Source organism: Babjeviella inositovora (genome assembly GCF_001661335.1).
Source record: "Babjeviella inositovora NRRL Y-12698 unplaced genomic scaffold BABINscaffold_3, whole genome shotgun sequence".
Taxonomy (NCBI): Eukaryota; Fungi; Ascomycota; class Pichiomycetes; order Serinales; genus Babjeviella; species Babjeviella inositovora.
This window is the reverse complement of record NW_017566840.1, coordinates 1,155,150-1,172,411: the sequence shown is the minus strand read 5'-3', so window position 1 is coordinate 1,172,411 and position 17,262 is coordinate 1,155,150. Positions and strand designations below refer to the sequence as shown.

Here is a 17,262-nt window from a genome sequence, read left to right as displayed (position 1 = left end):
GTTATAGATCTATTCGGTTAGAGGTCTGAGGTGTCAGTTCAGGGAAGAAGTCAAAGGCCCGGCGAAGTATATGTCGTTCTGTCTCCTGACATGTGTTTTTCCGTCTCTTGACATGTGTTTTTCGTATAGACAGGGACGTAGCCCAACGGACATCGTTTTGTAAATCGCACGGAAACAGATATTCCTCATCGGGTCCGCACTACTTTTACCGGATCGGGACGAGAAAAGAAACGGAACTAGACGTGGAGTCGGCTGGGGTATTAGCTTTGGCTATGGTATTAGCCTTAGCTGAGGATGTTAACCAGACATAGGCATTAACATTAACATTGACATTGACATTGACATTAACATTGGCATTGACATTGACATTGACATTAACATTGACATTGACATTGACATTGACATTGACATTGACGTTTTTCAGGGGGAAAAGATTAAAGCGATTTTCCAAAGTAATGGAAATTTAAAATTCATCCATGGTGTCGGACAAGTGACAATAGCTTTGTGTTTCCATCTCGGAGTTAAGGGGGAAAGTAGCAGGATATTGAAAGTCCATGATACTGCGCTAAGAGCTTAGCTCAACGTGTGTATCGTGTCATAAATGCACATATTAGCTATTCATGGATAGAGGGGAGCTATTTTGCCATTTCAGATATTTTTAGGAGGCCTAAACTAGACACCGGTATTTAAGTAGCGATTCTCAGTTACAATAGCTCCTTCAAGATAAGACACAAATTTTTGGAACTCTTGTGATTCTATATCTTCCATTGATCTTCTCAACCGAAATTCAATCATCAAGACTAACTTGCACCTGGAATGTGGTTTCTCTTCCATTCTCGTTAATGTCCATCCTGTATGGTATTTAGATACGCATAAACGTGCAGCAGAGCTTGGCGCCGCACGCGGTCACCCTTCGAGAAAACGGCACTGAAAATTTCGCGCAGGGAAAAATCTTTGCAGGAGACGACTTTGTTATCTTAGCAAATTACTGGTGTCTACCGCACCACTTCTCCACCTTCTAGTCCACTTTCTTCTATAACTCAACCAAATCTTTTGGTAGTTCTGTTATCTTCGGCTTTAACTCATACCCCCGAACCGTGCATATCATTTCCGTTGCCAAGAAACCGCTCCATACAGCGATAAGCTATCAGCGTCATTTCACCTCTACACTCCAGCTGCTTTTTACTGAGCAGAGTCCACGGCTACTTTTACGTCTGACTTTCTAAGGTATCAACCCCGTCCTATCAAACGTAAATCAGTTGCAGAGCCTAGTCTTAATCGCAGAAGCTCTACCGATTGCCAACTAGTTTTCCTGGAATCATCCCCTTGTCTGCATCAAGCCTTTTCAGTATTTTGCTGAGCTCACTCAACGGTACCCTTCTTGTTGCACACACGCATCGCAGAACCAGCCATTCTACGACCTCTACACTCCTAAATTAGCCACCCGCCCCTAAAACCTCATGTCACAGTCACACCTCCAGCCTGAGGCTCCGCTCCGCGAGGCTACAAGCTCCCCCCATCGTTTCACCGAGTCCAACTCCCGCAGACGCGCCTCGGTTGTCTCCATCAACGGCAAAGGCGTCTTCTCGCTTGACTACCACCACCAAATCGCCACCTTAATGTCCGAGGACGAACGTAGCGTTGAATTTGCCTACTCCCCCGACCCAGAGCTCCTCTGCGAAGAAGCGGCACTTCTCAGGGACAACCACATCCTCCCAGAAACTGCCTCGGCCGTCGAAGCCGCCTGGGAAGATGCTGTAACACACGGAAAACTCACAGACTCGACGTACAAACGCGAATTCACGTACCTTTCCAGGTCCTCCTTCCCGCTTATCATCACCTTTCTTTTCCAAAACTCGCTCTCGCTTGCCTCTGTCTTCTCTGTGGGCCACCTTGGCTCCAAGGAGCTTGCGGCTGTCTCGCTAGGCGCCATGACCGCTAATATCACCGGGTATACGCTCATCCAGGGCCTTGCCACCTGTCTCGACACGCTCTGTCCGCAGGCCTACGGTGCCGGAAAGTACCATCTTGTGGGTGTCTTCTTCCAGCGCTGTACCGCCTTGATCTTCACCTGTTTCGTCCCCGTCGCTATCGTGTGGCTCTTTTACGCGGGGAGCATTCTCAGGGTGCTCATGCCTGATTCGCCGGAATCAGCCGCCCTTGCCGCCCAGTACCTCCGCGTGGTGACTCTTGGGATGCCAGGCTACATCGTGTTTGAGACCGGGAAAAAGTTTCTCCAGGCGCAGGGCATCTTCCATGCGTCGACGTACGCACTTCTCGTGTGCGCTCCGCTTAACGCCGCGCTCAACTATCTCTTGGTGTGGAATCCGTACGTGGGGATCGGGTATCTCGGTGCCCCACTCGCGGTTTCTATCAGCTACTGGGCCATGGCGATGATCCTCCTTGGCTACACCGTCTACACGGGGCGAAAGATGGACGCCGACAGCCCTGCCAACCCGCTCAAGTGCTGGAACGGCCTCCACCTCAGAGACTCCTTCAACAACTGGGGAAAGCTCACGCTGTTGGCGCTTCCGGGCGTGGTGATGATCACCGCCGAGTTTCTCGCCTTTGAGTGTTTGACCCTTCTTGCATCCAGGCTTGGAACCGTGGCATTGGCGGCCCAGTCCGTGGGGATCTCCATGGCTGCTCTCACCTACCAGGTTCCGTTTGCCCTTGGGATTGCCTCCTCCACCAGAATTGCCAATTTCTTGGGCTCTGGCTTACCCCGGGCCGCCAAAAAGAGCACCAAGGTGGCACTCCTCATGGGCAGCGTCGTTTCCCTCGCCAACTGCTTGTTTATTGTGGTGTTGCGCACCTCCATCCCACGCTGGTTTACGTCTGATCCGGAGGTGATTGCCGAGATTGACAAGATCTTGCCGATCATCGCGGCCATCCAGATCGCAGACACGATGAACGCCAACTCCGCGGGATGTCTCCGTGGCCAGGGGCAGCAGAAGATTGGAGGGATTGTCAACATGGTGAGCTACTACCTCATCGGTATCCCTGTGAGTTGCGTTCTCACGTTCAAGTTTGGGTACGGGTTGTATGGGTTATGGGTGGGCAGTGGTTTGGCAATGTTCATTATTGGGTTTGTCCAGTCGTACTATGCGATGCGGGTGGACTGGGGACAGTTGGTGATGGATGCGCGGAAGAGGAATAGTGCTGAGGATGAGACAACACCGTTACTTTAATAGCCTTTTCATCTGCCAACCCCCATAAACATTTTGTGCTCATTCAAATCCGAGCCACACCGGCATTCTTATACCGCGGCCGTGCCTTGATCTACCTTTTATTCATTTTCTTTTCTCGAATACTGGGCGCGCCCCGCATTTTTCATTCACCCCTTACCTTTTTTCTCTGCATATTATTTCTTTCGCTTCCGTTTTTATATATCGTTTATAGACATTTGTTTTTATTCCAACTTTTTTTTTTCACCTTTAGCTTGTTCTGTTGCTGTGTGTTTGGAACCCGTTCTCAATATCGAGTAAAGGGCTTCAGCCGGTGACGACTGCTTTTTATATCATAATCCTCTCCGGTGTTAATGCATGTTATATATACCGTGTATTTAGTAGCTCCGTTACACTCTCTTCTCATTCTGGTTTGTACTGTAGGCTCTACCTAGATCTAAGACTAATACAATAAACTGTTAGTCAAAGACAACGACAAACTCCCCTTCGTAGTCACCAAAGCGTAATACATCGCCATTGATTAACTCCACGAACCGAGCAACAGGGAGCTCCTTCTCATTCTCATTCAAGTAGGTACCGTTTATCGACTCTAGATCAATCACATACGGTCTTATAGCCGACCCCACCTTTCGGAATTGGATCGCAGCGTGCTGCTTCGAGACCGATGAATGTTTAGGGACAATGTCACACACAGACGCATCTCGGCCAACAATGAAATGGTCAACGTCACGGAGGGGAATTCTGACTGGCTCCTTGGTGTCTAGCGAGGTGTAGTGGTACAAGTAGTACTTTCGGTGGTCCTTATTCGGAGAGATGGCATCGCTGGCTGGAGTGTATTTGAGTTGAGTGCCCTGGATATTATTTGATTGTTTTTCCAAAATCCCCGATGATTTGTAGGTAGGCCTAAGCGGTGTTTTGTTTCCAGCAGATAGTGGCCCGGGTGAACCTCCTCTGTAGCTGGCAGGGTACTTTGTCCTTTCTCTGGACCTGGATCTGGGCCTTCTGTGGCTGTTTTCGTCGTGTCTGTAGCTTTTGTAACTATCGCTGGTCGATCTGCTTCTATCGCTAGGTGATCTACGTCGATCGCTGGGTGATCTGGCTTCCGTGGGATCGGCTGGCATAGTGTTCTGGTAATCGTTGGGTTATAGCAACTCTAGTAGCACATTTAATTTTTCACCTATGCAGGAAGCATCTGCACTTTTTCCGGCAGCGAAAGTATATGTAGAATGTATAAGTTTTTAAGCTTCATCCGAAATAGTGTAATGGCTAGCACAGGGCGCTCTCACCTCCCAGATCCGGGTTCGATTCCCGGTTTCGGAGCTTATGTTTTTCGTTCTATGCTGCCATAACTTGGAACACAAAACATTTCACATACGTCTTATACCGTTTCAGACCTAGGAAATTGAAAAGAATCCAAGCTCTACCGATTTTTTTTTGCATTATACTCTATGAATCGCATCACCACAGCCCGAAAAATTGCAAGACTAATGTCTTGTCAGGTCAATCTTAAAAATGACCTCTATCTAAACAATCTGTAATCTAAACGTGCATTAAGTAACCTAGATATTTATATTCATTCACCTTATTCCTCACAATGTCTATTTTAAGAGCAAATTCTTCTGATGGTCGTTGGTGTCTGTTTTGAGTATCTCCAGCCAGTCCCTAGCAATCCTTCCAGTAAATGTATTTCAGCTTGTGGCAGAGGTTTGACGTTACCCTAAAACTTATCCCGCTCTCTAGTTCTCCAGACTCTCATCCAAATCCCTTGGTTATATACCTCTACTGTGCAATACTTGTCATAGCACACCCCTCTTCCTCACACCATTATCCTAACAATTATCGTTTATTAACTAGACTTCTCTAAAACGAGTTACAATCCTACCTAAAAGATTTCTTCAACCTTGAACGCCTTCTGGCTCCTCTGCTTCCAGTACTGGCCCGTATACTCCCAGTAGCTCTCACCCGTAATCTCGTGCGTCTTCTTGACAAACCACTGCGGCGAGTACACCTCGTTGGCCAACTCTCTCCTCTTTCTGGTCGCACGCTGCTTTTCCTCAACACGCATCTTCTCGTTGGAAGCCTCATCATACCTTCCATCCTCCATGGCGCGCTGGTCCGGTCTCAATCGCGTGTCTGTCGGCGGCAACCACTCGCGAAGCTCGTCGGTCAACTCGTTCAATGAAATGCTGAACTGGGTCAAGTTGAACGGTGATTTCGGACGCGAATTCACGGTCCACACCAAAAACTTCGCGTCCTGGCTGGGCGTGGATTTGGCCTCCGAGTCCGTCACGATAGCTTTGTGGGCGCTGTTGACCGATGCACTAGATGTCTTTTTGGCGTAGATCTTGTGGTTCCAGTGGCCACCGATAACCCAGTGGGGGTCTTGTTGCGCATCCAACACCGTCCCGCGGACCTCGTACGCCCCAGCAGCTCTCCACCCACGCTGCTTGAAGTCAAGAACCACCGTATCCCCTGTCGTGTGGTTTGTCACCTCCATCTCCCCGTAGTTGTCAATCGACGGACTTCCGGAGATGATGCCCGTCACCGTGGATGTAATCTTCTTCCACGAATACAATTCGGACGCCACCTTGTTCCCGTTCTTGTCGGTCACCTTGCTGCGCAAGTTGAGGTACCAGGTTCCCTGGGGAAGAACGTCAAAGGAGCGGCCGTTAAACTTGGACTTGACGGCCGATTCACCGTAATAGTCCCAGAGCGGTGACTCGGCGAGCGTGGCACTGATTGGCGGATGGTGTGAAACCTGCTCGGTAAAGAAGCGGAAGTTACCATCGGGTCTGGCGAGCTCGTACGTCTCCCCGAGCAACGGGTTAAACGGCTTGGCCACACGGTTGAGCGTGGACGCGTATTCAGAGGCCGCAAACGTCGCGACGTAAACCATCCGGAGCGTGGAATCATCGAAAGCGGCGGCCGTGTCAAGAAGTGAAGTGTACTCCATGTCTTCTGCCACACGCTGGAGGAGCGACGTGCACTCGTTGAACGAGACGGGAAGCGAAATCTTCAGGAGATCTTTACCCACCATGGACTTGAGAATGCCCCAGAGCGAAATCTTCGGCCGGTTATCCTCGCTGAGATCAAGCCTCGTACGAGGCGCAGCAGAGTACCCGGAAAAACTGAGGTCCGACTGAATCTCCTTCATCTTTTCATTCAGAAGGTCTGTCGGAGCATCCTTTATGTCTTTCGGAGCAGCGACGGTCTCACGGGAAGGTAATTCGCCCGAGACACCTCCGACAGGGGTTTTATAAACGACGCCATCGGTCTCTTCACCCGAACCGGCCGCTTCCACCTTCTTGGAATCGCCATACGCGCTCACCGTTTTCCCAGTCCCTGTAGGGTCCATTAAAAGGTATGCTGGTGGGGCCTGGCTGCCCGTGACACTAACCTCACCCACCATCTCGTCGTACTCATCCGCGTCGAAGAACTCGTCGTCCGAATCCTCCTCCATTATCTGGCGCACACGCTCGCTGTACACAGTGGTTTGAACCACCGCCGACCTGACAGACTCAGACTCCTGGATCGTTTCAAGCGTGGTTTGCAAGGCATTTTCAACAAGGATCGCGGGGGTGACAATCTCCAGGGTCTCTTCAGGGGAGATAACCTTGGCCTCAATTCCAGCTGGAGCATCCTGGGCTTCTGTCTTGGCGTTGCGAGCCGCTCCGTTTGCTTCGCGGAGGGCCCCCTTCAAGCTCTTCTTCTGTGCCTCCAATTCAACCAACAACCGCTCCCGGTCGCCAATCTCTGCCTCCAACTCTCTAATCGACCGCTCCCACAACTGGTTGATCTCGCGCTGTCTCTCCAACGTCTTGATCAACTTGGAATCCCGCGCCTCCATCAACTCCGCGTAGCGCGCAAAAAGTGTCTGGACCGTCGCCAAGCTCGAGCCCAAAACCGCGCCCTCGCCGGCCCCGCCACTAGCCACCAATTCCATCACGGAGCTGAGTTCAATCTCGAGTGTCCGCTTCGCCACGCTGGCCTCCTCGCCATGCGGACCCACTAACTGGAGAATCTCAAGACGGCTGTCCACCTCCTCCACCTCCTCCCCCTTCTCCTCCTCGGGGTAGTCATTAATGTAGCCCTCTTCGTCAGAGGTGTACTCCGCCTCCGGCTCGTCCACCACCTTGAACCGGAGCTTCTGGCGAATTCTCGTGAAACGCGACTTCTTGACAACTTCGGGGCTCTCTCTGGAGGAGACAGATACAGAGCTGGCATCACTGCGCGTGCGGGCGTGCGACGGCATAGCTTTTTTTTCTGAGGCTGTGCTGGCCAAACTGGGAGTCCGCGAGTGTCCCTTACGTCCAGGAGCCAAGTAAGAACCGGCAATGGGCCCTGGGAGGGTCCCGGAGGCCTGGGTAACGGTAGGCTGCCCACCCACACGGTCCTTCGCAACGCGAATCCCCCCTTGCAACGACCAGACCCAGCGGTTACACTCGACCGGGTGGTTCGCCTTCAAGTGCCACTTGACTTCTCTGTTTCCGCTGAGAATTTCAAACTTGAGCTTCTCGGACGAGTCCAAGTGGAGCGTTGCGTTGCCAAGGTTGAGAGACCCACGGCACGCATTGGCCGTATCCTCCTGGTCACGGTAGTACGAGAGCACCCCATTCTGGTCAAGGATGAAGTAACGGAGCTTATAGCCCAGCGCAAAGTTGGTCCACTTGCGGAGATAACCCTTGAAGGTCGGGTCGATAGTTGACGTGGTGACGCCGATGACGGACTGGTCGCCCGCGGCCTCGCGGAGAAGCGCTACAAGCGCGGGGTGCCCCTTCGCGATCTCGCTAGGTAAGCGACCGCGGCGGTCGCGCTTGAACGGATCACCGCCGTGGGCCAAGATCCAGCGACACATGTCAATATCGTGCGCACGTACAAACTCGTGGAGCACCGCGTCACCCGTCTCGGGGTCCGTACCGTTAATATCCAAGAGGTCGACCACACGTGGCGTCGCAAAGAGCGTATCGAGGGTGGCATAGTCGCGCGCGGACAACGCCGCGCGAAGACGCCCTGCCGCGCGCTCCACAAACTTGGCGCGCTCTACCTGCATCACCTGTGCAAGCGGAATGTCGCGCGCGAGCTCTACTGCCTGGAGCCCAGTGTTGTTGGGGATCGTGTCGTTGATGGCCGGGAGCCCGAGAAGGAACACCACGAGGTCTGCACGGCCGGCGAGAACTGCGAGGTGGAGCGGCGTGTTTCCGTCCGCGTCACGCGCGTTGACAGCGTCGACGTCGAGCGAGGGGAGGAGAGAGGTAATGGTTGGGAGAGGCGCAATCTGGACTGCGAGGTGGAGGAGCTGGGCTCCGATCGCGGGCGTGGTGGTTGCAAGCGCAGACGCACGTGTAGCATCGCCTGCACGAAGCGCGTCGAGGAGCTTAAGGCGGACGAGCGCGGGGCTAGCCTCGCCTGTCTGGCCTGGTGCCACATCGGAGCTCTGGCCTGGTGCCACATCGGAGTTCTGGCCTGGAGCACCACCGGAGGCGCCTTGCGTATTGGTCATAGTGATTGGTGCTAACGAGCTGGAGTGTGGTAGATCTATCTCGACTAGATCTTTAGGCAGCCTTGAGTTGATCAAATCGTAAGTCTTGTTTGCTGCTAACCAATGTAATTGTAGTGTCAAGTGGGCAAATAGATTTATTCGCTCTTACAACAGGGCGTCGGTTGGTACTGGTAATGGCTGTGTCACGGGGATGAGTAAAGTGGATGAATTGTAAGCCAGATTGCAATGATCAGTGTAACGATTGACTGTGTCTTTAACAAGCAATGAGATTTCAATACTTAAAGAAACGTCGTATTGCTAAGAACCACGATGAGTTTGTATTTAGCCCCCACAGCCCTTGTTGCTGATCTGCAGGGCGCCTCGGAGCAACTAGAATGGGTCACGTGGAGGTATGGTGGAGAGGAGTATTAGATGCCGGAACTAAGAGTGTAATCGTTGGTATAATCTAAGGTTACTCGCTGCTAACTGAGATCCAACTACGGCAGCTGTTTTCTATTTTAAATATTAAATGAAAGGAATTTTACTTGGTATTTTGTCTATTCGGGGTCTCAGAGACCTGGGAAAGCCGTAACGATGCACGTAGCCTGAAATCTAGCCTTCACCGGCCTAAAAACATAGATGACGAGCTAGTGCCGATGCCCAACTTCCAATTGGTTTAAATAAGTTAATTGAATGATACTTCACTCTGAAAGTACAGTACAGAGTCGGATCCCAACTATAAAGACTAGAAATTATAAATGTATGAGTTTAAAATACGGTTTTTGATGCGTGTCTGGTTCGTGCCCGTCTGTACTCTGTATAAATGTCTTGGGATATGCTTCAGTAGTTGATTGAGTCAGGCTCACAGCCTAGCCTCGATCCTTTACCAATGATATTACCACAATATCTCGCTAACGGAGTGAAACCTCAGCTTCAATAGTGCCACAGCTTTCCGATGCTTGGCCTTTTCACCATCCAGGAGGCTCACTTCGGTGTATCCACACAGATAATGCAAGCTTGGCGGCTTACTAAGCTCAATCTTGAATCCAATGAGACCTTCCAACTCTGATAGGCGTAACCCATCAATCCCTGTGAGCAAGTACACCAATCCATCGGGAATTCTGGCCACAACCTTCGCTGTTTCAAGTTTCTGGATCTTTTTATAAGTGCCGTACGCATCGGCTTTATTGAGACTGGAGATGGACACCTTCGAGCTCGTTTCCCAGAAAACGTTAGATGGTGCCTTTTGAAGCACGCTCTTTGCAGCCTTCAAGAACTTTTCAACATGGCTCTTGGGTACGCTAATCTCATGCATGTTGTCCTGCAACATCAGCAAATTTGCCATTAACCGTTCGGCGATTGCATTTGTCTGCTTCTTGTTCTCTCCTAGGACCAAGATTTGAGAGTCGTTCAACCTCGAGAGCGTGGCAGCAGGGAACATGTAGCGAAGGAAGTGGAGGTGGCCGTGATACCCAAGAACCATTTTATGGAGCTGTTTGGGAACTTCCACCACTATTGCTTGGGTAGTGACCAACTTCAACCTCCGATTCAACTGCTCTTCTACCCTGGCCTTTGTTGCGGCCTCACCGATCACTACAAACGTAGTGGCGGCATTTTTGTCTTTTGTTACCGATATATAGGCACCACTATTCTTCCTGATATCGTCTAGCTTAGATCCGCCGGGATACACTCCAATCATGGCCGGTTCATACTGTCCAGGAAACGAAATCCCACCGCTGTCTGCGGTCAATTGTGCCAATCTGTCCTTGAGAGACTTGTATGCCAGGGCTATGTCTCGCTTATCCGTCCCATAGACGACAAGACTTGTGCCGTTTTGTTGGATATGGACGCCATTTTGTCTCAAATTCTGGGCCCCTTCTCCCACGAGCGCACTCAAAAACTCCGGAGGGACGCTAATCACCTCCGCCATGCATTCCAACCTCTCAATGAACTTAAGTAGCGCTTCTTTCAACAGCCAGACATCTTTTTTGCTGTGACCGTAGATAACCACTCGGGAAGACGTCAGAGACAGCTGTTCGACGTGGAACCGGGTGGTGCCTCCTGTGCATGCCTGAGTGCTGAGTTGCTTTTCGTAGTGGATAAGCGGATACATCAAGCTCTGGGGGATGTCTATCGTCTCGACGTTGTCCTGAACGCGGCGATATTCGAGCTTAAGGATTGAAATGGCTTGAGCGACGTTCAGCTCCTCACCAAATACACTAATAGTCATTTCTTTGTCTCGGGAAACACTGCTAGTTATCTTGACATCCTCGCTGGTCTTAATAGTTGTATTAGTGTACCGCTCTAGTCTGGCAAAAGCGGAACCGTTGAGGCCGAAGATACACCGTGATATCGGCTTGGCGATGGATACGTCTTTGGATAGACCCATATAACGGCTGATATTGCGCTCCATAATGCGTTTCAATGCTTGCCGAGACGTATATTCCGGAGAGATGATGGAGATTGTCTGGAGTGAGGCGCTATTATGCCTGTCAAAGTGGATTACTGTGTTGCCAAACTGAGCTATAACCGGAAAAGTTGCGTGGGCTGTCAGTTCACGCGAGTTGAACACAAACTGGCTCCATCTGGGCGAATCCAATATATGACAGGCTCTGGTGGATCCGGTGGCCACTATAGGGTCTGTTTTCACCTCTCTGCTCACCAATCCAGCCTCTTTGGTGGCGCTTACTTCTCTTCGGAGGGGGTCCCAGTTGTCAAACACAACGTAGGGCACGACCCCCGGGTGGATCCTGACCGTGACGGTTTGTTCGGCTATTTCCAGCTGTATTCTCTGGATAGCCTCTACGGCAGCCTTGACGCCGAGTCTGGTCTCGGTGCTGACGACAAACTGATACTCCCCCTCGGTCTGTTGCCAGCGGATCGTGCTCTGTGTGGTCGCCTCGACCGCTTTCAAGGTTGCCTGCTTGTAGTATATGAGCGTTTCTGCAATGTGAAGCAGAACCGGTATGCTCTGGGCTACTTGTGGAATAGCATTTGGCGTTAGTCTAGGCTGCGGAGTTACCCGTGGGTCGAATAGGTCACTGTGAGAGAGTGAATCCAAAACGGGAGCTCTAATACATGTGCATTTTGTCAAATGGATGAATCTCTTGAGGATAATCATACGTAAGGCAGCATCACAAAGGCGTAGTAATGGGCGAGGTGTGGCGTAATCGTAGAGAAGAAGAAGCGTGGTTGATAGGCGAGACGCATTGATGAATTTTCTGCGGCGCGTTTTATGCGGCGCGCAGGTAAGCCTGAAAGAGTACGACAGTCTCGATAAGATCTTGAGGGGAGACTTTTAATTATAATGAAAGCTTAATGCCCGTTGCCTATCTCCGAGAGGCTCCTGTATCCCAGCCTCTTATTTTTGCTATTCAATCTACCCACTGTTGGCCTCTTTCAGCTCTATTTCACCATTTTACACTCTTTACCTTAGCATAATTGAACTTTAAAAAAAACAATAACCAGCCTCCTTATTATACAAACCTTAACCCTCGATAGTCATTTCCTGGGTCATGGCAATCAACTCCTCCTCCTCTAGCCGCAACATCTCTTCCAACTCGCGCTCATACGCCAGAGTAGCCTCTTTCGGTCCATTCTCGAGGAGATACTCATCATCTCCGTACCAATACTCGTCTTCGCACTCCACTTCGTACTTGGAGGCCTCCTGCTGCATCCGCTCCAAGAACTCCTGTTCTTCTGCCTTCATGATTTCTTCATCCATGCGGACCGCGCCACCACGCCGCTGCAAAATCTTCTCCTGTCGCGTGTCCTGGCGCTGTTTGTTGGCCCGCAAGCGATTCCGGCTGCGCATGGCCTGGTTGTAGGTTGTGGCAACGTCGTCGCCGCGAATGGGTGACGAGGACGCGAGAAACGGCTTGAACATGACGTCTGAGCGCGCTTTCTGGTCATAGTGTATCTTGTCTAGCGCGGACATAAGCTCTAGATCATCTTCTGAGTCGTTCTGGGCGAACGTGGCGCTGTAGGGCGTTATCGTGGCGGCCTCAAGCAACGGCTCTCTGGGTGTGGAGCACAGCATTTTGGAAGCAGGCGACGACATGGGCGATGGCAAGTGGTAGCTGTACATCTGATGGAAAGCTTTATTGTCTATTGAGATGACAAGTGGTGGTAAGTGGTGGTAGTGTGAGCTCTATAGCGAGTGATATATGGTAGTGGGGGAAGAGAGGAAGTTTGGAGTGTAAATATCTTTGCCTAACGCGTCTATGCGCGTTAGGCAGATTTTGGAACGCGTTTTCAGAAATCGATTGTGCTTATGTAAGTGACAAAGCACAGTATGAAATAACCACCAGAGAAATGACGGACAGAATAAACTGGGAAAGTAGGCCCAAAGAGCATTTTATGGATACATAAAAACTGAAAAATTAGAAAGTTCGGTATTTTCTCCTGTTCTTTTCTGGTGTGTTTATCCGAGTAACCTGCCCTGCAAGCCCACTCGCTGATTATGGAACCATATGGTCTCTCTTAGGACCTGCATATCTTTCTCTAAGTGTTTGCAGGAAAGCTTATATTAACACCTTAGATATGTAGATTCCAGCTGTAATCTTCGCTAGCCTTATGGTAGCCTCTTAAATCCCGTGTATGTACCTACATATTTGGACCTATCTGTAGGAGATCCACCCGCCGGATGTCAAACTATTCCTTTCGCATTCTCTAAATAAAGGATTAATATGGTGCCCCGCCATAGATACTGAACAAAGCCTTTGTGAGGCGTAGCCAGTCCAACCTTCCTCTATTTTACAAGAGAGTGGAAGGTGGCAAACTTGCTGCTATCCGGACAGATATCTTCCCCGTACACACAAAAAGTTTCAAAAGAAATCGGAACTACGACATCCACGATCTCGTCCCTAAACACCGGAATGTCAGCATACTCCAGACACAGCGACTGGTAGGTCTCCGAGACGCTAAGAGGGGCTACAACCGAAATCCCATTCACTTCCAACTTTCCCCGCTGCTGCGGCTGGAAGTAGCAGAACCCGCTGTCCTCCGCTTTTTCTATTCCAAGCTGTCTAAATGTCTCACGAAAAATGCCGTTCAACTCCCCCATGGTGAAATGGATTTCGAGGGTGGGGTGGGACAATGACCTCAACAAGTGCTGGTTGTGCTTGTGATGGTGAGAATAGTGTGTGGAGTTGAACCCCGTGGCTTGCACCGTCGTGCTATTGTTGATGTAGCAGTCACTGCCATAAGTAAAAGGAACCTCGCGTCTCTCGGTGTTTTGGACACTGATGTCACGCACCCGCTTGTAGCACCTCTGCAATACTTCGGGGGCTGGCAATTCCGTGCCGGTGTCAATCACCCCCTCAACTCCAGTGGGAGAAGCACTCGCTACATCCTCAAGGGATTGCACGTAGCCCAAGGCTGCAAACATGAAGAAAGATAAGAAAACCGGACGCATCTTTTTGGTTGGGTAACGAGAAAGTTTACTAAAGAAAGGTTTGAAAAGTTACAAATGTATTTCTATGCTGAAATATAACCCATTTTTTCTCGACTATGAGAAAGAAATGAGAAGTTACAAAATCAAAAAGGTGCATGCATATGCATAGACATTGTGGGTCCGAGTAGGCTGAAGTATAGAACCAGACCGAATAGAAACTGAAAGTTGTATATATATTACACGTGTAATAACTGGCAAACAATATCTTTATAAAAAATTAAATATAGGCTTTTTATTGTATATATTTCAATGTCCAATAAATTTAAAATCGCAGATATATATGTAAATAATTCTTTCGTCCTCAATATGTACGAAGTATACCCCTCCTTATTTGTTAAATCTCAAATAAACCTCCTTGCTCGGACAATATTGCTTGCCGGTTTTGCAATGAAACCGTGCCAGATCCCCTACCGGAAATCCCACTGTGAGGTACCCCATCTCCGCATTTTCAATATTATCCACGTCGTCGCACACTGCTATTTTATCTACAGAGTACTCGACGGATACAATAACAAGGGTTGCATCGAACTCTAGCTTGCCAACCTGTCCCGGAGTCAACTCACACACACCCTTATAGTCTTTCCATTCGCTAGAGAGTTCGGACAAACCCGTCGTTTGTACTGCTTGCTTTCTGATGTACTCAATGTCACGGGCATCCAAGATCTCTCTGGGCTCGACGTAGAAGGAGAATTCCCTGGAGGTATCGTACGCAAAAACTTTATTCTTATGGTCGATATTGTAGTGACAGATGGATTCGAGGTTAATAGATGCCTCGTAGATCTGCTGGATGTTGTACTTGACGGCATCTCTGTAGCACAGGTCAACGTATTCCTGTTTATCGCGCGCCAGTTGCACCTCCGAGGAGGGCAATCTGAATTTCTTGAACGAGGCTTTTTCGTATCCTCTTGTTTTGCGGACATTTTCAAAGTAAGTTTCTGATTTTCTTGGGGCCAGGCTCCTGACTCGGGGAACGTCCTTTATCTCCACATTCTTTGCAGCATAGACTACGCCAAGGAGAAAAAGGGAAAGGAAGAGCCTGAGAAGGAGCATCCTGGTGCAAATAGCAAAGTGATTTGAGGTTTATCAAAGTTGTAAGAACAAATAGTGTTTGATTGACCAAGTATATATATATATGACGTAGTATTGAGCTGGGAGTGCGTTTGTACTTTGACGCATGCAAATCACCCAGACAAGCAGAAAGCGCAACTGAAAATAGAAACCTATGGTCGAAATGATAGCCACTAGCTCGAGACCCAAAGGCCAAATACGATAACATCTACATCTAGCTCATAAGATAATAAAATTTAATAAAAATACACTTGTCAACAAGTCATCTAAGGAAACAAGAGGGCTTAGCACGGAGGATAACGGTCGCTGTACGGTAGAATAATCGCTCCATAGCATCAGGTCGGCTCGCTCCATCGCGGAAAGTCACTCCATTTATCGTTAGGATATCACCGCGCGATATCGCGCAATTAGTACCCCGCAGCCCCCGGAGCCTTCGCATTCCCCTTCAACTTCCCCAACAACTCCTTAAACTTGGTCTTGTCTCTCCCACCCACCTCCGTGCTCTCATTCTCATTCACCAACGTGAGCACGCGATCCCACACCGTCGTGTCCTTGCTTAAAAAGTTGTCCCTCTCTTCCAAGAACTCCGTCTCGGCCTTTCTGGTCTCCTCAATCCCCAGCTCCTTCTTGTTGTTGTAGTTGTCGTAGAAGTCGTCGATGGCCTTCTGGGCCTCTTCTTTGATGCTCTCCTTCTTCTTGGCAGCCACCTCATCACGCTTGGAGATCTCCAACGTGCGGCTTTCCTTCCAGGATCTGATGGCGTCCGATTCGCCGGAGTAGTCGTCGTTGACCGCCAAAGTCTCAAACTGGGTCGCAGTCTCCTCGACAGGTTCCTCAGCAGCCTCTTCATCGCTTTCAACCGATGGGAACTGGGATTCAAACTTGGAAACCTCATCGTCCTCGACCACTTCCGCGTCTTCCGGCTGTCTGAATTCGTCTCCCAACAACTCCTGTTCTCTCTTGAGGAAGTCGGCGTCACCGTCTTGAATATCCTGTTCGATATCGTCCAAAGCAGGGAATTTGTCAGCCATTGCGTATTGTATATGTGAGGATAGATTGATATCTGGCAATAACCTGTGACTATCTGATACCCTTGATCTAGGGCTGAAACACTACCGGCGACTTGGTGGCATTTATCGGGCTGGGCACTGGACGCCGGATATTGCGGGCTCGTAACCGAAAAAAGTTGTGTATTCTCAGATTTGAAGATTATTCACGTAACCCGGGATATTGAAGATTCGCCACCTTTGTTACTACTCACAATGTCTGAAGAATTCCCCGAAAGCTTGATCCAGACCGAACCGGTCATTGAGGAACCACAGTCTTTTGACGCCCCACAGCACCAGACGGCCTACACGATCGACTTGAACCACGACGAGCACGCGCCGGCGGCTCCGATGGCGCCCCAGGCGTTCAATCAGACGGAGGCGCACGAAATCGAGGCCCGTATTGCCCAGATGGAGTCCGAGGCTGCAAAGTTGCGCGAGTACCAGGCGCAGTCGCAAGGCGCGGCGCCGCCACAGGCGCATCCTCTCGCCCCCACTGGCGCTCCGTTCCTCACCCCAGAGCAGAAGGCAGATATCGATTCCCGCTCGGTTCACGTGGGAAACGTAGACTACGGAACCACCCCGGAGGAGTTGCAGAACCACTTTAAGGGTGTGGGGACCATCAACAGGGTCACTATCTTGCTTGACAAGTTCACCGGCCACCCAAAGGGGTTCGCTTACATTGAATTCAGCGACGCCGAGTTGGTGCCGAGAGCAATTGAGGCGTTGAATGACTCTTTGTTCAGAGAGAGACAGTTGAAGGTGACCATCAAGAGAACCAACTTACCGGGCTTGTCTGCGAGAGGCAGAGGCAGAGGCAGAGGGGGGCCGATGAGAGGCAGGGGTAGAGGTAGAGGCGCGTTTAGAGGCAGAGGTAGAGGCAGAGGAGCCAGCTTTGCTCCGTACTAATCGGTGCCGTAGGTGGTGATACTTGGCTGCCGGGCCAGTCAGTAAAGCTCGCCCTAACCCGGCAACTAAGGCTCTGGTGTCATTATTGGCAGCAGGTTGTATATTACATGTTCCTAA

The 17,262-nt window shown here is 50.2% G+C and overlaps 7 protein-coding genes and 1 non-coding gene across 8 annotated transcripts; 3 read left to right on the top strand and 5 right to left on the bottom strand.

The window, feature by feature from the left end:
• Positions 1 to 70: 70 nt before the first annotated feature.
• Positions 71 to 3,191, top strand: BABINDRAFT_7185 (MATE family efflux transporter; the record flags this gene model as incomplete). The annotated part of the gene is made up of 3 exons (XM_019132583.1): positions 71 to 92; positions 312 to 415; positions 1,482 to 3,191. The coding sequence occupies 3 exons, from the start codon at positions 71 to 73 to the stop codon at positions 3,189 to 3,191; spliced, it is 1,836 nt and encodes a 611-aa protein (XP_018986717.1).
• Positions 3,192 to 3,655: 464 nt separating this feature from the next.
• On the bottom strand, positions 3,656 to 4,078 carry BABINDRAFT_25537 (uncharacterized protein; the record flags this gene model as incomplete). The annotated part of the gene is made up of 1 exon (XM_019131360.1): positions 3,656 to 4,078. A coding segment is annotated over one exon (423 nt), but the record flags the coding sequence as incomplete, so codon positions are not given.
• A 358-nt stretch (positions 4,079 to 4,436) lies between these two features.
• Positions 4,437 to 4,508, top strand: BABINDRAFT_t127. The gene has a single exon. It is a non-coding gene; the product is annotated as a tRNA-Glu (tRNA).
• Positions 4,509 to 5,070: 562 nt separating this feature from the next.
• On the bottom strand, positions 5,071 to 12,754 carry BABINDRAFT_7183 (uncharacterized protein; the record flags this gene model as incomplete). Its single annotated transcript, XM_019132582.1, has 3 exons — positions 5,071 to 8,707; positions 9,732 to 11,643; positions 12,160 to 12,754. The coding sequence occupies 3 exons, from the start codon at positions 12,752 to 12,754 to the stop codon at positions 5,071 to 5,073; spliced, it is 6,144 nt and encodes a 2,047-aa protein (XP_018986715.1).
• Positions 12,755 to 13,145: 391 nt separating this feature from the next.
• On the bottom strand, positions 13,146 to 14,270 carry BABINDRAFT_123934 (uncharacterized protein). Its single transcript, XM_019126961.1, has one exon. The coding sequence runs from the start codon at positions 14,081 to 14,083 to the stop codon at positions 13,418 to 13,420; it is 666 nt and encodes a 221-aa protein (XP_018986714.1). The 5' UTR covers positions 14,084 to 14,270; the 3' UTR covers positions 13,146 to 13,417.
• Positions 14,271 to 14,352: 82 nt separating this feature from the next.
• On the bottom strand, positions 14,353 to 15,240 carry BABINDRAFT_123933 (uncharacterized protein). The gene has a single exon (XM_019126960.1). It carries the CDS (start codon positions 15,170 to 15,172, stop codon positions 14,450 to 14,452), a length of 723 nt encoding a protein of 240 aa, XP_018986713.1. The 5' UTR covers positions 15,173 to 15,240; the 3' UTR covers positions 14,353 to 14,449.
• A 357-nt stretch (positions 15,241 to 15,597) lies between these two features.
• On the bottom strand, positions 15,598 to 16,221 carry CLC1 (Clc1p; the record flags this gene model as incomplete). The annotated part of the gene is made up of 1 exon (XM_019130776.1): positions 15,598 to 16,221. The coding sequence occupies one exon, from the start codon at positions 16,219 to 16,221 to the stop codon at positions 15,598 to 15,600; it is 624 nt and encodes a 207-aa protein (XP_018986712.1).
• Positions 16,222 to 16,452: 231 nt separating this feature from the next.
• Positions 16,453 to 17,145, top strand: BABINDRAFT_166061 (polyadenylate-binding protein; the record flags this gene model as incomplete). The annotated part of the gene is made up of 1 exon (XM_019130391.1): positions 16,453 to 17,145. The coding sequence occupies one exon, from the start codon at positions 16,453 to 16,455 to the stop codon at positions 17,143 to 17,145; it is 693 nt and encodes a 230-aa protein (XP_018986711.1).
• Between the last annotated feature and the right edge of the window lie 117 nt (positions 17,146 to 17,262).